This window comes from Crocuta crocuta, unplaced genomic scaffold, assembly GCF_008692635.1.
Source record: "Crocuta crocuta isolate KB4526 unplaced genomic scaffold, BGI_CrCroc_1.0 scaffold457, whole genome shotgun sequence".
In the NCBI taxonomy this organism is placed as follows: Eukaryota; Metazoa; Chordata; class Mammalia; order Carnivora; family Hyaenidae; genus Crocuta; species Crocuta crocuta.
This window is the reverse complement of record NW_027531318.1, coordinates 7,579,842-7,599,116: the sequence shown is the minus strand read 5'-3', so window position 1 is coordinate 7,599,116 and position 19,275 is coordinate 7,579,842. Positions and strand designations below refer to the sequence as shown.

Below are 19,275 nucleotides of genomic sequence, written 5' to 3'. Positions count from 1 at the left end.
ACCGTAAGAGTGAAGAATTTCCATAATAATAGACAGTAAATCATTTTTTTGTGATAGAGATACTAAAAATTTCAGAGGTTTTCTGTTAAAAAAAAAAAACAAACCCAAACTAGGAGCATCTGGATGGCTCAGTCGATTAAGCACCGACTCCAGGTTTCAGTTCAGGTCTGATCTCATGGTTTGTGAGATCAAGCCCCACGTTGGGCTCTGTGCTTGGGATTCTCTCTCTCCCTTTTTTGCTGCCCTTCCTCCTTCTCAAAAATTAAGTAAATATACATTAAAAAACCCCAAAGTATATCTATCACAGTAACAGGTAAAAATGATCTCCACCTGATAACTGATAACACTAAAAAAGGGAGACATTACCACAAAATAAATGCCAAATTGAAGTCATTTTAAAAGTTGAAAGATGACATAAAAATATTTACTATTTTCAAGATATTAACCTTTAATTAAGTTTTAAAAGAAAGCATTAACTGTCTATTACAATAGTCTTGGTTTTTCTTTCATGACAAATACTCCAAACACACAAAAACTTTCTTTGATTTTGCATTAACATTGGTCAAATGGTTAAGAGGCTTTCAAAAGCATAACCAAGGTGGGCATTAGGGCTTGCTTCACAGAAGCTATATGCTTTTTTAATGATGAAAATTTTATCTGCTTGCCCAGATTTCAGTTTGGCCATTGAAATCTATGTTGCAATGGAAATTTTGAATACTTTTTCCTAGTTTCTCATTTTCTTGACTAATTTTTCTTGGGATTCAGGATTCAGGAAAACACAGAAATTGTTTTCTGAGAAATGCAGGGAATTGCAGCTGGGGCCATGCTAAGAAAAGGGACATATTTTTCTTTCAAAAAGAACCTTTTCAGCTACAAGGCTGTGTCCACGCAGGGGACTTTTGTCAAATTCACAAAAAATGTACACCTAAACTATTTTACCTGTCAGCTTGGAAGGACCTCAAAGGCAGCAGGAAAGTACTCTTAAGTAATTTGGGAGTGACATAAATATCTTTACATATGCAAAGCCACTGGCAAATGCCCTTGGTTCATTTGGTCAAAGACCCAGAAAGCTAGAGGAAACTAGGAGTTAAGTAAAAATGTTGTTTTTACAAGTGCTTCTGAACTAGAGCTTTAGACATGGCCTACCTAGACATTATCAATATCAGCGATCTATGAACATTAATCTGGGTTTTGGCAAGTCATTTGCCTTGCCCTGCTCCCAGTCAAGTCTTAAATACATTATATAGGCCATTATTATGTAACATGTTTTCACACATGTTATCTTGAGAGTCATGGAAATAGACCAACGCAGATTTTAAGCACCTATAATGTACCAAATACGATGCTGCATCTTTCAAATATGTATTTCAATGCCAAAGTAATCCTACAGGACAGGTATTAATTTTATTCCATGGGTTAAGAAAAATAAGGCTCAAAACCACAACCAAAAGCCACACTGCTGGTAAGTGACACAGCCTAAAATTTAGTTGTAGTACAACTTTAAAAATCCATGCTTTTGCCACCACACCATACCACAAATTGTAAAAGGATGGCAAGTCATAATACCTGCTGGTTACTGTGGCCCAGGGGAGAGGGCTGGTACCAGGCAGCCCAGCTCCTCCACGAGAAGTAACCTTACTATCCTCAGGGTAATAAGACCTTCCCCTGTGCACACTTAAATAATACCAGGGATTTTTACTACCCTTACTTGAAAGAAACATATAATAAATGTGGAAGCAAAATATACCTTTTTGGGAAAGGAATTAAAATAATCATTGTAAACACAATACAAAAGGTTTTACCTTTAAATATTTCACCAGCTTCTGAATTTGCCAATATTCCGATGGCAAATCTGCATTTGCTTCCTGACGATGATCAGATGGTTCTTCATCTTCCTCACTCTCTGAGGAGCTCTCACTAACAATTTCCTCAATTTTCTCAGCATTCTTACTAAGAACAATAACAACCACCACATAACATAAATACTTTTATGCCACAACATGGAATTGGTTATATTTGTTACTATTTCAGCAATATGAACATAAGCAATGAGTAAGATACCAACACCTCCTGAATTCTATAAGATCCTTGTTAAGATCTAAGTGAGGAGATGAATAAACCCCTATCTCTATACCAGGTACAGTTCAATAGTGTTGCTTTGCATACAATTACAAGAAAATAGTAAGACATGAACAAGGGAATTAGTATATAGCCTATGGCTGTGCTGTACAAAAAGGTAGCACCAGTCATTGTGGTTAAATAACTTATGGTTATTTAAGTTTATTTAAATCTATTTATTTTTTTAAAATGTTTTATTTCTAGCAGAGAGAGAGAGAGAAGCGAGCAGGGGAGGGTCAGAGAGAGAGGGAGTCACAGACTGAAGCAGGCTCCAGGCTCTGAGCTGGCAGTCAGCACAGAGCCCGACGCGGGGCTCAAACCCACGAACCGCGAGATCATGACCTAAGCGAAAGTCGGACGCTTAACCGACTAAGCCAACCAGGCGCCCCTATTTAAATCTATTTATTGAATTATGTTTATGTTTATTTAAATTTCTTTATTGAATTAAAATAGAATACAATTAAAAATTTAGTTCTTCAGTCATAGAAGCCATATTTCAAGCACTCAACAATCACATGTGGCCAGTGACTACTATGCCAGGTGGCTCAGATATAAACCATTTCTATTATCATGGAAAGTTTAATTGGGTAGTGCTACAAATACACCACAGTGACAGTGTCTCCCTTATGGAAGGGAGTACACTTTGTTCCTCACTGCTATAGAAGCTTCCAACTAAACATCAAGGTCATGGACACCAGCTAGTTCCCTCAAGCTTTCATGACCATATCTAATTCTCATTTTCTCTTTATCTCCATCCTCTCTTTCCTCCAACCCTCATGTACTCTCTTCTATAAATGTTATTTTTTCTCACCTATTTTGAAGCACAGTAGAAAGCATACTACTACTAATTGCACAACAGTAACTTTCAAGCTTTATTAATTTTTAAGTTCTATAATTCTTTTAATTTCTCAAAGGTGTTGAGGCACAGAGAGTTGCTCTCTGGGCCACAGTGGAGTGAAATACTGAACTGAAGTGTTTACTCCAACAGGTCACATAAGCTGAGTTTTAGTTTAAAGTATTCTCTTGTTCAACAAACGTTCAGAAACCTGGGTTGGTTACAGAGCAAATATGGTAGACAAGGCTTACTTAAGAACCAAAGTAAATTTAACTCAAAGGTCCCAGATAGAAACATATACTAAATAAACCTATATTTTCTGGGGAATCTCTAAATGTATCTTCCCTTAGCTTAACAAGCTCCTGGAGTTAAGAGCAGAGTGTACTGGGTTTACCCAATCACTTCCAAATCATGTTTAAAAAAATCAATACCCCAAAAAATGTTCTTCTCTTTTTCCTGTGATATATAACTTTAAATGGCTTTCCCTATTTTATGATATTCCCTTCCTGTCCTGTCCCACAGCAGCCATACATTCAGGAGGTAAAAAGAAGCAAACCTCAATGTTTCATTGAGCTATGAACTCGACCATAAGAAATACTTCTCTACCACATCATTATATCCACTTTAGTAAGAAGAGATAGATAAGTTCTCCTTTTTATTGCCGAGTAATGGTTGTTACACTACCCCTTTACCCATATCTATTACTCTGAATTTCTTGGACTTACTAAAAATTGATTTAAAATTGAAATACTCTAGGGCAAACAAATTTTTCAGGAAAGATGAAGTAGATATACCTTTCCGTATTCCTCCCACTAAGCACGTAAAAATCCTGGATATCATAATATAAAACAAACATGCAAGGACTCTGACAGGTGGAGAATAAAGACTATCTAGGGACCTAGAGACCTGAGGAGCAACAGAGTGAGGAGTTCCTTGGATTTCTTTTTGCCTCACATATCCCAGACACTGATGCAGAAATACCAGTGGGCACAGAGGAAAAAAGGACCTGAGGAAAGCCTGCTCTTTCTAGTCAGAGGAACAGAAAAGGAACATCTTAACAAGACAGAAAACTTTTAGGCAACAAATGATCTATTCTACTCAACACCACAGAAAACACTGTGGCCTATCCCCACTTCAGCTAGCAATGGCCAAACAGAGAGCTTGGTGTTCTACCGTTATCAGGCTACAGAAAAGCTCCTTAATCCCCATGCTGGGTGGTGTTAGAAAAGGTCTAATAGAGAGTCAGGACTTTCACTGTCCCCAAGCCCCAATGTCAAAGTAACAGAAGGCCCCTCCTTCTCATAGGCAGGTTGGTATCCATAGAGGCGTAGGCAGAGCTTGAACTTCCAGTACCACTCACAAATGATGAGGAGCCCCCTCACCCGCCTCTCAGGTGTCAGTGAAGGCCTGCTTGAATCCTGCAAGTCCTTTTATAACCTGAGGAGGCAGTACATACCTTATCCCGTCAATGTGATCAGAGGCCTGCTAAAACATAAAATTTAAAGAAGACTCCAAAGGATTAAGAGACTCAAAAAATCTCAAAAATTATTACAATTTAAAAATTACCCATTCTCTTACCATGCTTCAAAATAGGATAAATTTAAAAAGACTTTTATGGAAGAGGGGGGTTAGAGAGAATGAAGGGAGAGAAAGGAAACCAAAAAAATAAAAATCAAAAAGAACAAACAGAAAAAAATATACACAATGACAAACTTAAGCCCTAACATAATAATGACATTAAAGGTAAATGATCTAAATACAACAATTAAAAGACAGAGTTTAACTTAAAGGACAAAAAAGGGAACCAACCAAATGATATCTACAAGGAATTAATTTAAAATATAATGATATGTTATAGTTAGTTTGAAAGAAAAGAAAAAAATATACCATGCAAACAATCAAAAGAAAGCAGAAATGGCTATATGATATCAGATTAAGTAGACATCAAAAAAAAAATGACAAGGGACATAGAAGAACATTACATAAAGATGGAGTCATGCTAATCCTAAATATGTGTATACCAAGCAAGAGAGCTGCAAAATACATAAAGCAAAAACAGAACTAAAAGGAGAAATAGAAAAATTGTAATTATACTTCGATACTTCAATACCTCTCTCTCATCAATTCACGGATAGACTGAAAATAAGCTAGGATATAGAAGAAACCAAACAAACATGACTTAATCCACATTTATGGAGCACTCCACCCAGCGGCAGCAGGTAACTCATTCTTTTAAGCACCCAAAGAACCTATACCAAGATGACTTGACCACACAAAACCTCAACAAATTTTAAAGAATTGAAATTATATAGAGTATGATCACTAATCACAGTAGAATCAAACTAAAATATCAATAACAGAAACAGAACAGGAAAATCTCCAAGTGCTTAGAATGCACTTGGTTCAAAGAAGAGAGTATCAATGGAAATTAAAAAAAACAAAACAAAATAAAACAAAAAACACATTGAACTGAATGAAAATGAAAATACAACATATCAAAAACTTTTGTGCACAGCTCAGAGCTAAAGCAGTGCAGAAAGCACTGCTTTCTAGTGTTATAGCCCTATAAGCTATATAGCACTAAATCCTTACATTAGAAAAGAGAAGTCTCAATCAACACTCTAAACTTACATCTAAAGAAACTAGAGGGGCACCTGGGTGGCTCAGTTGGTTAAGTGTCCAACTCTTGATTTTGACTCAGGTCAGGATCTCACAGTTCATGAGATCAAGTCCTGTACGAGCCTTTGTGCTGGCAGCACAGAGCTTGCTTGAGATTCTTTCCCTCTCTCTCTCTGCCCCTCTCACACTTGCTCACATGTGTGCTCTCTTACACATCTACACTGAATAAAATGATGTGTAACTAGGCATGTACATTATACCAATGCCAGTCTCCTGGTTTGGGTGCTCTACTATAGTTATGCAAGATGCAACCACTGGGGAAAGCTAGGTGAAGGGTATATGAGACTCCTCCATACTATCTCTGCAGCATTCTGTGAATCTGTAATTATTTCAAATTGAAAAGTTAAAAAAAAAGTCAAATTAAATGGTTTATTATGCTGGCCCCCCAAAAATAGGATAAATGTCATAGGGTGTCTTAAAGTTTATTCTTTTTCTGAGTGTACAAACTTTAGAATGTGAAATTTCTGCATTCCTTCCCACCACCACCGTAAACTCGCTAACAGAAGTGACTGACCCTCCTTGAAATATGATGCCTTTATTCTCAAACTGAAAACTGGGTAAGAATTTTATTAGCCTTCTACTGATGGCTGTTTTAATGAGAAATAACTTATGTCACTTTAGAATTGGCAGTGCCACCAGTGCTGAGGAAAGTGAGACTCAGAAGGATGACTTACCCTTGCTGTGATTGTTCAAAAGAGATTAGCTAAGAGCCCAGTTTTTCCTACCACTTAGTTTGTTGCAATTTACACTGAGTTCATTTGTTTACATACAGTTAACTAATACCAGTAGATCCCCATATTTCAAAGAGCTCTTCACTAAAAGGATTGCCTATAAATATATTTAAGGAAATCTAATATAGGTATCTTAGGAGCCTGATATAATAGTAAGAACACCAATCATTTGCAAGCGCACTAGCCCACTGTGTAAAGGGTGGCTTTAGAGAACAGCTCATGTCATGGGGTACCTGGGTGGTTCAGTGTGGAGCCTGCTTGGGATCTCCTCTCTCTCTCTCTCTCTCTCTGTCACTCATTCTATGCCTCTCTCTCGTCATGCCCTCTCTCTCTCTCAAATAAACAAAACAAAACAAAACAGAACAAAACAAAAGGGTGGGGAGAGAACTGCTCATGTTAATAGATACATACCGAACTAACTGTGCTCTTCCAGGTGAAACAGGTGGTCCTGACCTTTCAAGTTTTCCTCCGTGTTTCTCCTCTTGGGGGTCTCTTAGTAAGTTTCTGTACCTAAAAGCATATAAACTTTTAAATTAATTTATGTGGATTAATAGGTAATTAAAATAGAAATACATACACATATCCCACCATCTTTATGCACCCACGGGATGTGTTTTCCTAATACAGAAAATGGCTTTGAGTTCCAGCCTCATCTGACACCTGAGATGTCCCTCTGACCATCAAGATTTCCCTGACCAACTCCACATAATTTTAATCATTCTAAATTCTCCTAGCACTGACTCAATCAGGTCCCTACAACTCTGTTTATATCACTCATGAGATGTTTCCATGTGTTTTATCATCTTTCTCGTGTGCTATTTGCCCTGACTTATGGAGTGAACTGTGTTCTTTCCTTCCCTTCTGGTGCCCACATGTAAACCCTATTCACGTCAAATCCTTCTACCTGGAATATGAAGAGGAGCAGGGAGGGATCGACTCATATTACAGAGGGAAGTGTAAATATCTACTCTCGTACTTTTCTACCGTGACATAAATTTATGTGAAAAACTAGGCAAATATGGTTACCAAGGAAGTATCAGAAAACCCATGACACAAATTTCTACATACTCTTTGAAATCAACAGTAGCCTTCCAGTTTAAACTGGGCTCTAATCTCTTGGTCATTTGACTCTTCCCAAAATTAATGTGGTTCTTCTCCAGTGTACTCTTGCCTGAACCAGTAATTGCTTTCTGTACAGGGGCTGCTTCTTCCTCCTTGGGTGGCTCATTAGTTGGCTCTTCTTCTTCCTTTTTCTGTGTATTGCTGAATCTAATCTCCTTTATTTAAAAAAAAAGAGAATAATTTTTACAATGATATCACTTCTGAATTACCTAGTGCTATCTGAAAATTAACAATGGTGGTAACTTCAGAAAAGGAAGTCTCTGATGCATCGAACTTGTATTGCTTAGTGACACATATTGGATAAGGGCCATTTCAGGATCGATGTCTCTAACAGAGCTAGGCTGACAGTTAAGAACGTCCCTAAACTCACCCCTTGCTGCAGCACACACAGATACAATAGCAGTGTTGGACCACTCACTCCTTGCCACCACCAGAAAAATCTAAACTCAAATGCTATAGTGACTGAGATGTATCATGTACAAAGTGCTGAAACTACAGATAAATAGAATATCATGCAGGGAGCCAGAGACAAAAGACACATTAGAGACAGAGGGAGGAACATAACAATTAAAAGAGACCTATCAGAAACAGTGCAAGCCAGAAGAAAAGAGAACGATACCTTTAAAGTACTATAAGGAAAAAAAAAATCCAAAGACCTGCCAAATCAAAATTCTAAACAGAGACCAAAAAANAAAAAAAAACAAAAAAAAAAAAAAAAAAAGACATCAACAGGATGAACAAAAACAGAGAATTCACTGCCAGAAGGCTTGTGCTAGAGAAATATTAATGAAGTTCTTTCTTCAGAAGGAATAACATGCCAGGAAGACTATCATACTACATCTACACAAAGAAATGATAAAAATAAATATAAAAGACCATTTGTATTATTTTTTTAAGCATTCCAAAATATAATGACAAAATATAATATAATGACTCTCTAATGCAAAAAATAGTATTAATGTGTTGAGAGGTTAATAGCATGCAAAAGTAAAATGTAGAACAATAGTGCCAAGGGTAGGGAGAGGCATTCAAAGTATACTGCATGGGGCACCTGGGTAGCTCAGTGGGTTAAGCATCCAGTTTCGGTTCAGGTCATGATCTCATGGTTCATGGGTTCAAGCCCCACGTCAGGCTCTGTGCTGACAGCTAGCTCAGAGCCTGGAGCCTGTTTCAGATTCTGTGTCTCCCTCTCTCTCTGACCCTCCCCTGCTCACGCTTTCTATCTCTCTCTCTCAGAAATAAATAAAACCTTTAAAACAAAAAAAAGTATACTGCAGTAAGGTTCTTAAATTATTTGTGGAATGGTAAGATATTATTTAATGGTGGACATGATAAATGAGATATATCTATTATAAGCCCTAGGAAAGCAATCATGTAACTTTTAGAAAGTATAACTGACAAACTAATAGCATAAATAAAATAGAATAATTCTAAAGCTCAATTCATACAAAAAGGGGAGAAAAAGAAGAAAAAAGAACAAAGAACAAATGGGACAGATAAGAAACAACTAGCAAGACAGTAATTTTTTTTGAGAGGGGCAAGAAGAAGGGCGGAGGGAGAGAAAGAATCTTAACCAGGCTCCACCAAGCATGTAGCCCAACTAAGAGCTCTCTCTCACAAACTGTGAGGTCATGACCTGAGTTGAAATCAAGAATCAGATGCTTAGCCGACTGAGCTACCCAGGCGCCCCAAGACAGTACATTTAAATTCAACTCTATTACTAGTTACATTAAATAAAAAATGATTTTAAAACTTCAGTTAGGGACACTTGGGTGTCTCAGCGAGTTAAGCATCTGACTTTGGCTCAGGTCACAATCTCATGGCTCATGAGTTCAAGCCCTGCATGGGTCTCTGTGCTGATAGCTCAGAGCCTGGAGCCTGCTTCAGATTCTGTGTCCCTCTCACTCTTCCACTCCCCTGCTCATGCTCTGTTTCTCTCTCAAGAATAAACATTAAAAAAATTAAAAGAAAAACTTAAAAGAAATCATCAGACTGGATGAAAAAGGAAAACCAACCATGCGTGGTATAAAAAACCCACTTTGTATGCAACCAATAATCAAAAATTGCAGGAATGTCTATATTAAAAATCAAACAAAGTGGACTTCAAAACAAATATCATCAGACCTAAAGAGGAAGATACACAATAACAAAGAGTCAACACAGCTCTAATTGTGTATTCACCAAACAACAGAACTTCAAAATACATAAAACAAAGTTGTGACTAAAAAGAAAAATAGATAAATCCACAATTATGAGACTTCAAAACTCCTCAGCAGTAATCAACAAAATAAGCACATAAAAATTAATAATATAGAAGGACCTGAGCAATACTGCCAACCACACTGATAAAATTGACAGTTATAGAACACAGTACCCCACAGCAGCAGAAACACACATTCTTCTTAAATGCACAAAAAAAAAAAAAAAAAAAGAATGCACAGAATTGACCACATTTTGGGCCATAAAACAAACATCCACAAAGTTAAAAAAACTAAAATCCTACAAAAGATCTTCTCTTAATACAATGGAATTAAACTAGAAATCAGTAAAAGAAAAATACCTGGAAAATCTTCAGATATATAAATTTGCATGAAAAGATATCAAAATCTATGGGATGCAGTTTATGTAGTGCTTAAAAGAAATTTACAGAATAAAACTTTACAGTAGAAAAAATAAAGGTCTCAAATCAATGGCTGTGCTTCCAAATTAAGAAATTAAATAAGAAGGGGAGCCTGGGTAGCTCAGTCGGTTAAGCGTATGACTTTGACTCAGGTCATGATCTCACAGTTCATGGGTTTGGGCCCCGCATCGAGCTCTGTGCTGACGGCTAGCTCAGAGCCTGGAACCTGTTTCAGATTCTGTGTCTCCCTCTCTCTCTGACCCTCCCCTGCTCACAATGTCTCTCTCTCTCTCTCAGAAATAAATAAAAAAACACTGAAAAAAGAAATTAAATAAGAGCAAATTAAGCACAAAAAAAATCAGAAGGAAAAAATCATTAAGGTAGAAATAAAGTAAAAATGAAAGCAGCTAAGCAATAAAGAAAACCAATGAATCAAATAGCTGTTCTTTCAAACAATTGATCTTTCAAACAATTAATATTTTCAATCACTTCTTCCCAGACTAATCAACAATAAAAAAAAGAGAAGACATAAATGACCAATATTAGAAATGAAAGAGGGGTCATCACAAAAGATCCTCCAGACATTAAAGGATAATAACGGAATGTTGTACTCCATGTCAATAAATCATATAAATTGTACAAAATATACAAATTCAATGAAACACACAAACTACCAAAGCTCGACAAGAAAAAAAAAATCTGAATAATTCTGTATCTATTAAAGAAATCAAATTCTCAGTATTAAAAGCATTCCAGCAAAGCCAGGCACAGATGGCTTCACTGGCACATTCTATCATTTAAGAAAGAAAGAATATCCAAACTACATGAAGAATTCCAGAAAGAAGAAAAATAAGTGAATATTTCCCAATTCATTTTCTGAGGCCACACTACCCATATCCTCCATGATTACAGATGCAAGTATTCTCAGTAAAATATTATAAAATTTCATCCACCAGTGTTAAATAGGTTAAGACATAATGACCAAGTGGGGTTTATCCCAGGATTGAATGTGAGTTAATTCAATACTCAAACATCAGTGTAATGGTCAACAGACAAAAGAAAGCTAATCATGTGATTATCTCAAAAGATGCAATAAAATCACCAGCTCCATGCCCCAATGGGCTCACTTTCCATGGGTTACATGGAGGCCCCAATGGGAAGCATTCAAGAAGGCACTCTTTCTCTCCCAGCCAGGGTAGTGTCAGCAGAGGCCTGAGGGGGACTGAACTTCTACCCCTGTCCAATGGTAATGAAGCACTGCATACCACCAGAGTTGTCAACAGAAACTAAGTGAAGTACTCAGACTTTGCAGGATGTTCCAGGGAAGGCCCACTAAAACAAAAGATTTAAATAAAATCCAGAATTTCACAACATAATGCCCCAAATGTCCAAGACAATAAAAAAAAATCACTCATTATACCAAGAACCAGGGAGATCAAGACTTGAATCTGAAAGGATGATGCACAGATGCTGAGAGAAAGCAGATGTTGGAATATCTGATGAGAATTTAAAGCAGCCATCATAAAAAAGGCTTCAGCGAGCAATTACAAAGACTTGAAATGAATAAATAACTAGAAAGTCTCAACAAATGGAAGATATGAAGGAGAACCAAAAAGAAATTCTGAAACTAAAATTTACAAAACAAAATACAAGCTCACTGGATAGGCCTAGCAACATGATAGAGAGGACAGAGGGGGAGAATTCATGAACTTGAAGACGGAACAATAGAAATTACCGAATCTGAATAACAAAGAGAAAATTGATCAGAAAAAAAATGAATAGAGCTTCAAGATCTGTGAGACCATAACAAAAATTCCAAAATTCATGTCACCAGAAAAACAGAAAAAGAGGAGGAAGAGGGTGGGAATACATGTATTCTAACAAAATTTGAATTTTCTGTACGTTGGAGAAAGACATAAATCTAAGATTCAAGAAGTTGAAAAAAACCCTAAACAAACTCAAGAAAACCTCGAAGAAATCCACACCAAGACACATAATAATCAAACTTCACAAACTAAAGACAAGGAAAATTCTTAACAGCAGTAAGAGAGAAACAATATTTTAACTATAAATAGAAAAACAATTAAAATAATAACAGATTTCTCATAAGCAACCATGGAAGCCAGAAGGAATTAGAACAACATTTTTTAAGCACAGAAAGTAAAGAACTGTCAGTAAAGAACTATATCCAGGGAAAGTATTCTTTAGAAATGAAGGAGACATCAAGAAGTTCTTGGATGAAGGAAAAACAAAGAGAATTCATCATCAACAAATTTACCCTAAATGGCTAAGTTCTTAAATAGAAGGACTGTGATATAAGAAGAAAACATTGCAAAAGAAGAATGAAGAATGAAAAAGAAAAGAAGAAATGATGGAAAAGAAGTAGGCAAATGCAAAAGACTTTCATTCTGCTTTTGAATTTTTTAAATGAAGCTTGATGGTTGAAGCAAAAATATAACATTGCCTCATATAGTTATCAATGCATGCAAAGGAAATAAAGACAATTATAAATTAGAGATGATAAGGGGACTTAAAAGGGAGTATGGTTTCTTTTATTTTTTTTACTAATGTTGTATTTATTTTTTCAGTCTCATCAGTGTAATAGTATTACAGTTTTTGCAAGAAGTTTATGTTGAAAGAGAAATGATATATTCTCATATAGTATATTTGTAAAGGAAGAATATGTTGAGAGCTTTTCTTTTTGTGACACATCAGGACTTACAAGGGATTGAGGCATATGTAATTATTGTTTGAAGGAGACATGGTTTCTGTGTTTCACTCAAATTGTATAATGTCAAACAGTAGATAATTATTAATTATGTATGTATAATATGGTACAATGCCCAGAATAACTATGCACACACACAAAACCTAAACAAAGAGATACACTAAAAACACTGTGGATAAATCAATATAGAATTAAAAAAATGTTCAAGTAAATCCAGAGAAACTCAAGAAAAAGAAAACAAAAATGAAAAATAGAAGAAACAGAAAACAAAAGTAAGCTGGCAAGTGTAAGCTGTAACATATCAATCATTAAATGTAAATGATCTAAACACATCAGTAGATACACCAATAGAAAGTGTTTCACAGATTTCTTTTTAAAATGACTCAGTTATATGCTGCCTACAAGAAACTCACTTCAGGGTACCTGGGTGGCTCAGTCGGTTAGGCATCTGACTCTTGGTATTGGCTCAGGTCATGATCTTCTGGTTTGTGAGTTTGAGCCTGATATAGGGCTCTGTGCTGAAAGTGAGGAGCCTGCTTGGGATTCTCTCTCTCTCCCTTTCTCTCTGCCCTTCCTGTGCTCTTTCTCTCTCAAAATAAATAAATAAAAACTTAAAAGAAACTCAGTTCAAATATAACAATATAGGTAGCTCGGAAGTAAAAGGAGGGAAAAGATAAAACATGCAAACATTAGTTAAAAGAAAGCAGGAGTGGCTATAAAAATATTAAATTAAGTAGACTACAGAAAAGGAGAGAGAGGGACATTACATAATGAAAAAATAACCAATCTATCAAGAAGACATAGCAATCTTAAATGCATATACAGAGCTGCAAATACAAAAACAGAAGTAAAAGAAAAAATAGGCAAATCCACAATTATAGTTGAAACACCTCAAAACCTCTCTCTTAACAACTAATAGAATAACAGCAAGAATATGGAAGACCTTACCACCAAAACCACATGATACAATCCACAAAGTAAAAAGAAGAGAAGAAATAATAAATACCAAAATGAAGTAGAGAAAAATCAATAAAACTAAGAGCTAAGTCTCTGAGGAAACTGAAAATCAATAGATTTCAATCCAGGTAAATCAAGAAAAAATAAAACACCAATGACTAATATCAGGAATGAGAGAGATAACAATAGCTATGTCTTCTACAGACATGAAAAGATGAATAAAAGAATAGCTATGAACAAGTGTATGACAATAAATTTGACAACTTAGATGAAATGGACAAATTCCTTTAAAGACAATCTACCATGGCACCTGGTTGGCTGTTGGTAGAGCATGTGACTCTTGATCTTGGGGCTATGAATTCAAGCCCTGCATTGGGGGTAGAGATTACTTAAAATAAAAATTAAAATGGTTAAAATGGTAAAGGTTATATATTCTTTACCCCAGTAAAATATACAAACTTTTTTAACAAAATAAATAAAGACAATCTACCAAAGCTCCCTCAAAAAGTGATAGATAACCTGCATGGCCCTATAACTATTAAAGACATTGAATCTGTTTTTTTCAAAACTTACCTACAAACAACACTGCAGGCCCTGATGGCTTCACTATCAAACATTTAAGAAACAATACTAATTCTACACAAACTCTTCCAGAAACTGCAGAGGAGATAAAACTTCCCAACTCATTCTATAAGGCCAGTATCACTTTGAGAACCAAAACCAAAGATATTAAAGAAAACTACACACAAATAATCTTATAAATATAGATGTGAAACTTAAAATCTTAGCAAGTTAGATCCAATAATATATAAATAGAGATACTACATCTTGAATAAATAAGGTTTGTTCCAGAAATGTAAACTTAGTTTATTTTTTGAAAACTCATCAATGTAATTAACTACATTAACAAACTAAAAAGAAAAAAACACATGATTATCCCAATAGGTAATCATTTGATAAAATCCAACATCTAATTCTAATAAAATTCTCAACAATTTGAAATAGAAGGGAACTTCTTCAATCTTATAAATTTAATATGTGAAAAAGCTGCAGCTAACATCATACATAATAGAAACTGAAAGCTTTCCCTTTACCACTAGGAACAAGAGACCACTTCTATATAATTCTGTACTGGAGGATCCGTTCCAGCTAGTGCATTAAGGAAGGAAAAAAAAAGTCATTGAGATCGGAAAGGAAGAGGCAAAAATGATCTTTACACACAGACAATATGATCCTCTACATAGAAAACCCCCCAGAATCTATGAACCAAACACTATAACTAATACGTTTTTCAGAATATAAAATCAATATGTAAAAATCAAGTGTATTTTAAGTGGCAACAGATAATCACAAAATGAAAATTTTAGACTACCATTAACCATAGCCCTTGTTAAATAAAAACTCAATGAGTAAGTGTGAAGATCTAACTGCCTTTCTTAACTGATCTATACATCCAGCAGCATCCCATCTGGCAATTAGAGAGATGCTCCACCAAACTAAACAAAAGAAAAGTTTTTAAAGGCAGAGAGAGCATTTAAAAAAAAGGGACTTTATTATCAAGGAATATATTGTTTAGGCAAGGTTGCCCTCCTAAAAGAAGAAGGGGTACATCAGTAAATTTCCTGGTACTGACCTGGAAATTCCAGTTGACTGGTTACAGGTTATATTCCTGGTTGGTTGAAATAGTTATTTAGGTATAAATAATATGATAATAATATATATTATATGATATATAATAATATATTTCTTAGGTGGTTGACTTGGCCTAAGTGATGCCATTTTGGGCTTGTGGCTTTCTTTTGTAACACCCCTCAAAATATGAAACGCTTACAGGTAGGCTTCACAAGAGATGTGCAAGACCTGTGCACTGAAAGTTACAAAATACTGCCAAGAAAAGCAAAGAAGAACTAAATAATCCATTTATTTATGTCTCTCCATGAGACATACTATATTCATGGACTGGAAACTTCAGTATCGGATGTCAGATCTTTCTAAATTGATCTGTAGATTCATCGCAATCTCAACCATAATTCTTTCAGTCTATTTATGATGAAATTGACAAACTGACCCTAAGATTCTAATGGACTTGCAAAAGATGTAAAACACCCACATAAGTTTGAAAAATAACAACCCTGGAGGATTGACACTACCTGACTTCAAGACTTATTATAAAACTACAGTGATAGGGGCATACGGGTGGCTCAGTCGGTTAAGCACCGACTTCAGCTCAGGTCATGATCTCACGGTTATTGGGTTCGAGCCCCTGACAGCTAGCTCAGAGCCTGGAGCCTGTTTCCGATTCTGTGTCTCCCTCTCTCTCTGACCTTCCCCTGCTTATGCGGTCTCTCTCCCTCTCTCAGAAACAAATAAAACATTAAAAAATTTAAAAAAACTACAGTGATCAACACAGTGTGGTACATGTATAAAAATAGACAAACAGATCAGTGGAACAGAAATACACTCACACAAAAGGACAACTGAATTTTGATAAAGCTACAAAGGTAATTTAATGGAGAAAGGATGGGGTTTTTTTCAACAAATGGTGCTGAAGCAACTAGATATTTACATGCAAAAGAAAAAAAAGGACTTTGATCCTTACCTCATATTATGTACAAAAAATACATTACAAAGGCCTAAATGTAAAACCTAACATTTGAAAACTTCTAGAAAGAAAACATTGGAGAAACTCTTTTGACTCTGGATTTGGCAATGCTTTATAAGATACAATGCTATAAAGAAAAAATTAACAAGTTAGACATCATAAAAATTGAGGACATTTGTTCTTTGGAAAACATTGGTTAGAGAATGAAATGATAAGCCACGGACTGGGAGGAAATATTTACAAGTCATTTTTCTGACTGAATATGGAAGCCAAGAATATATATAAAGATCTCTCACAACTCAATAAGAAATTAAGCAACCAAATAAAAAATTGGGCAAAAGATCTGAGTAGACATTTGACCCCATATGATAGATATATGAATGGCAAATAAGCATTTGAAAGAATGCATTCAAGAAATGCAAATGATAATTCAGGGAGATACCAGTACACACACCTATTAGAATGTCTAAAATTGGAGGTTTTACAATACCAATTTTTTTTTGAGAGAGAGAGAGAAAGCGGGAGAGAGAGAGAGAGAGAATGCACACACATGTGAGCTGGGTGAGGGGCAGAGGTAGAGAGAGAGAATCTCTCTTTTTTCAAAAGCCTGACACAGGGCTTGATCTCAAGACCCTTAGAGCAACCTGAACTGAATCAAGAGTTGGACATTTAACCAAGTGAGCCACCCATGTGCCTGTGACCATACCAATTATTGACGAATATGAAGAAGAACTGAACTCTCATACACTGCTGGTATGTATGTAAAATATTACAACCACTTTGGAAAGCAGTTTATCAATTGCTTAAAATGTTGAACATACAACTACCACTTGATTTGGCTGCTTTACTCCCACATTTCATCTAAGAGAAATGAAAGCATATGATCTGTAGAGATAAACACCTGAAAACAAAATGTTAAAACTATGAGAGCTTAAATTGTTAAGATATATACAATGTCTTGAAGATAAAGTGAAAGGATATTTACAGAAGGTAGATGACGGAAAATAAGATGAGAGGATCTCAGAGTCCCAACATCCAAGTAGTAAGTTTCAAAAAAAAGAGAGCAAAGAGAACAGAGAAGAAGGAATGATTAAAGATGTGATATAGAGGCACCTGGGTGGCTCAGTCAGTTAAGCATCTGACTTTGGCTCAGGTCATGATCTCATAGTTTGTGGGTTCAAGCCCTGCATCAGGCTTTGTGCTGACAGCTCAGAGCCTGGAGCTTGCTTTGGATTCTGTGTCTCATTCTCTCTCTGCCCCTCCTCGACTTGTGGTCTGCCTCTCTCTGTCTCTCAAAAATAAATAAATGTAAAAAAAAAAAAAAAAACTTTTAAAGATGTGATATAAAAAAAAGTATTCTTCTAGTTCTGAAGGACATAAGTCACCATTAATGAAAAACAAACAACACCAGCACCAACCATATCATCAGGAAAATTACAGAACATCGGGAATGAGAAAAGATCCTAAATGCTTTGATAGATAGGAAAAGCCAAAACAGACAGGCCACATAGGAAAAATTGCCTTAAAAATTCTAAGTAAAAATTATTTTTGAACTATCATTATAGAAACAATAACTGACAGAGAAAAATAAAGTTATTTTCACATACTAACCCTCAATGTTTTCCCTCTAATATGCCTGTTTTGCTTAGGAAGCTCCACCAAAATGATGGGGTACATGAACAAAAGGAAAACTAAATGGAAGGGAACTTCTCCAGCAGAACAAAAGCCATCTATGAAAAGCCCCAGCTAACATCACGTTCAACGGCTAAAGCCTAAAATCCTTTCCCCTAATATCAGGAATAATGCAAGGAGCTAGCTTTCACTGCTTCTATTCAACAACAGTCCTAAAATGTCTAGCTATAGTAATTAGGCAAAAAAAGAAACTAAAAAACATCCAGGTTGAAAAGGAAGATGTAAAACTCTCTGCAGATGACATGATCATATACGTAGAAAGACCAAAAGATTAAAAAAAAAAAAAAAAAAAAGAATTANGATCATATACGTAGAAAGACCAAAAGATTAAAAAAAAAAAAAAAAACTGAGTTAATAAATGAATTCAGTAAAGTTGCAGGAATTGATTTTGAAATTCACATTCAAAAGTCAGATCTAATTTCAACACTCAAAAATCAGTTCTGTTGGGGTATTTGGATGCCTCAGTCGGTTAAACACCCAACTCTTGATTTTGGCTCAGGTTATGATCTCACAGTTGTGAGACTGATCCTGCATTGGGCTCCATGCTGGGCATGGAACCTGCGTAAGATTCTCTTTTTCCCCTCCCTCTGCCCCTCTCCACTCCTGTGCACGTGCCTGTGTGTTCTCTCTCTAAAAAAAAAAAAAAAGAAAAGCAGTTTGATTTCTCTACACTAGCAGTGAACAATAAAAAGGGAAATTAAAGAAACAATTCCATTTGTAATAGCATCAGAAAAGAATAAAATGCTTAGAAATAAATTTAACAAAGGAGGCAAAGACTTGACCCTGAAAAATATAAAACACTACTGAAAAAAATAAAGAAGACAAAAACAAATAGAAAGACACTTCATGTCTCTAAATTGGAAGAATTAATATTGTTAAGATGACAATGCTATACAAAGCAATCTATAAATTCAACACAATCCTTATCGAAATCCTAATGCTATTTTTTCGCAGTACCAAACCTAAAATTCATATAGAAAGTCAAGGGAGTCCAAATAGCTAAAACAGTCTTGAAAAGCAAGAACAGTTTAAGGACTCATATACTTCTCAATTTCAAAACTACTACAAAGATATAGTCATCAAAATAGTATAGGACTTATGCAAAGATAGACAAGATAGAATAGAATTGAGAGTCCAAAAATAAACTCCTACATCTATGGTAAACTGATCTTCAAAATGATGCCAAGACCA

At 35.5% G+C, this 19,275-nt stretch overlaps 1 protein-coding gene across 2 annotated transcripts in view; it reads right to left on the bottom strand.

Annotated features, from left to right (window-relative positions):
* Nucleotides 1-19,275, bottom strand: part of ODAD2 (outer dynein arm docking complex subunit 2) — a 169,903-nt gene that overhangs the window by 135,041 nt on the left and 15,587 nt on the right. For both annotated transcript variants that reach the window (XM_077771772.1, XM_077771773.1), the window contains exons 7-9: nucleotides 7,432-7,640; nucleotides 6,775-6,873; nucleotides 1,803-1,950 (exon numbers count right to left, since the gene is read on the bottom strand). In XM_077771772.1, coding sequence (XP_077627898.1) covers nucleotides 1,803-1,950; nucleotides 6,775-6,873; nucleotides 7,432-7,640 — 456 coding nt within the window. The remainder of the gene's footprint in view (nucleotides 1-1,802; nucleotides 1,951-6,774; nucleotides 6,874-7,431; nucleotides 7,641-19,275) is intronic.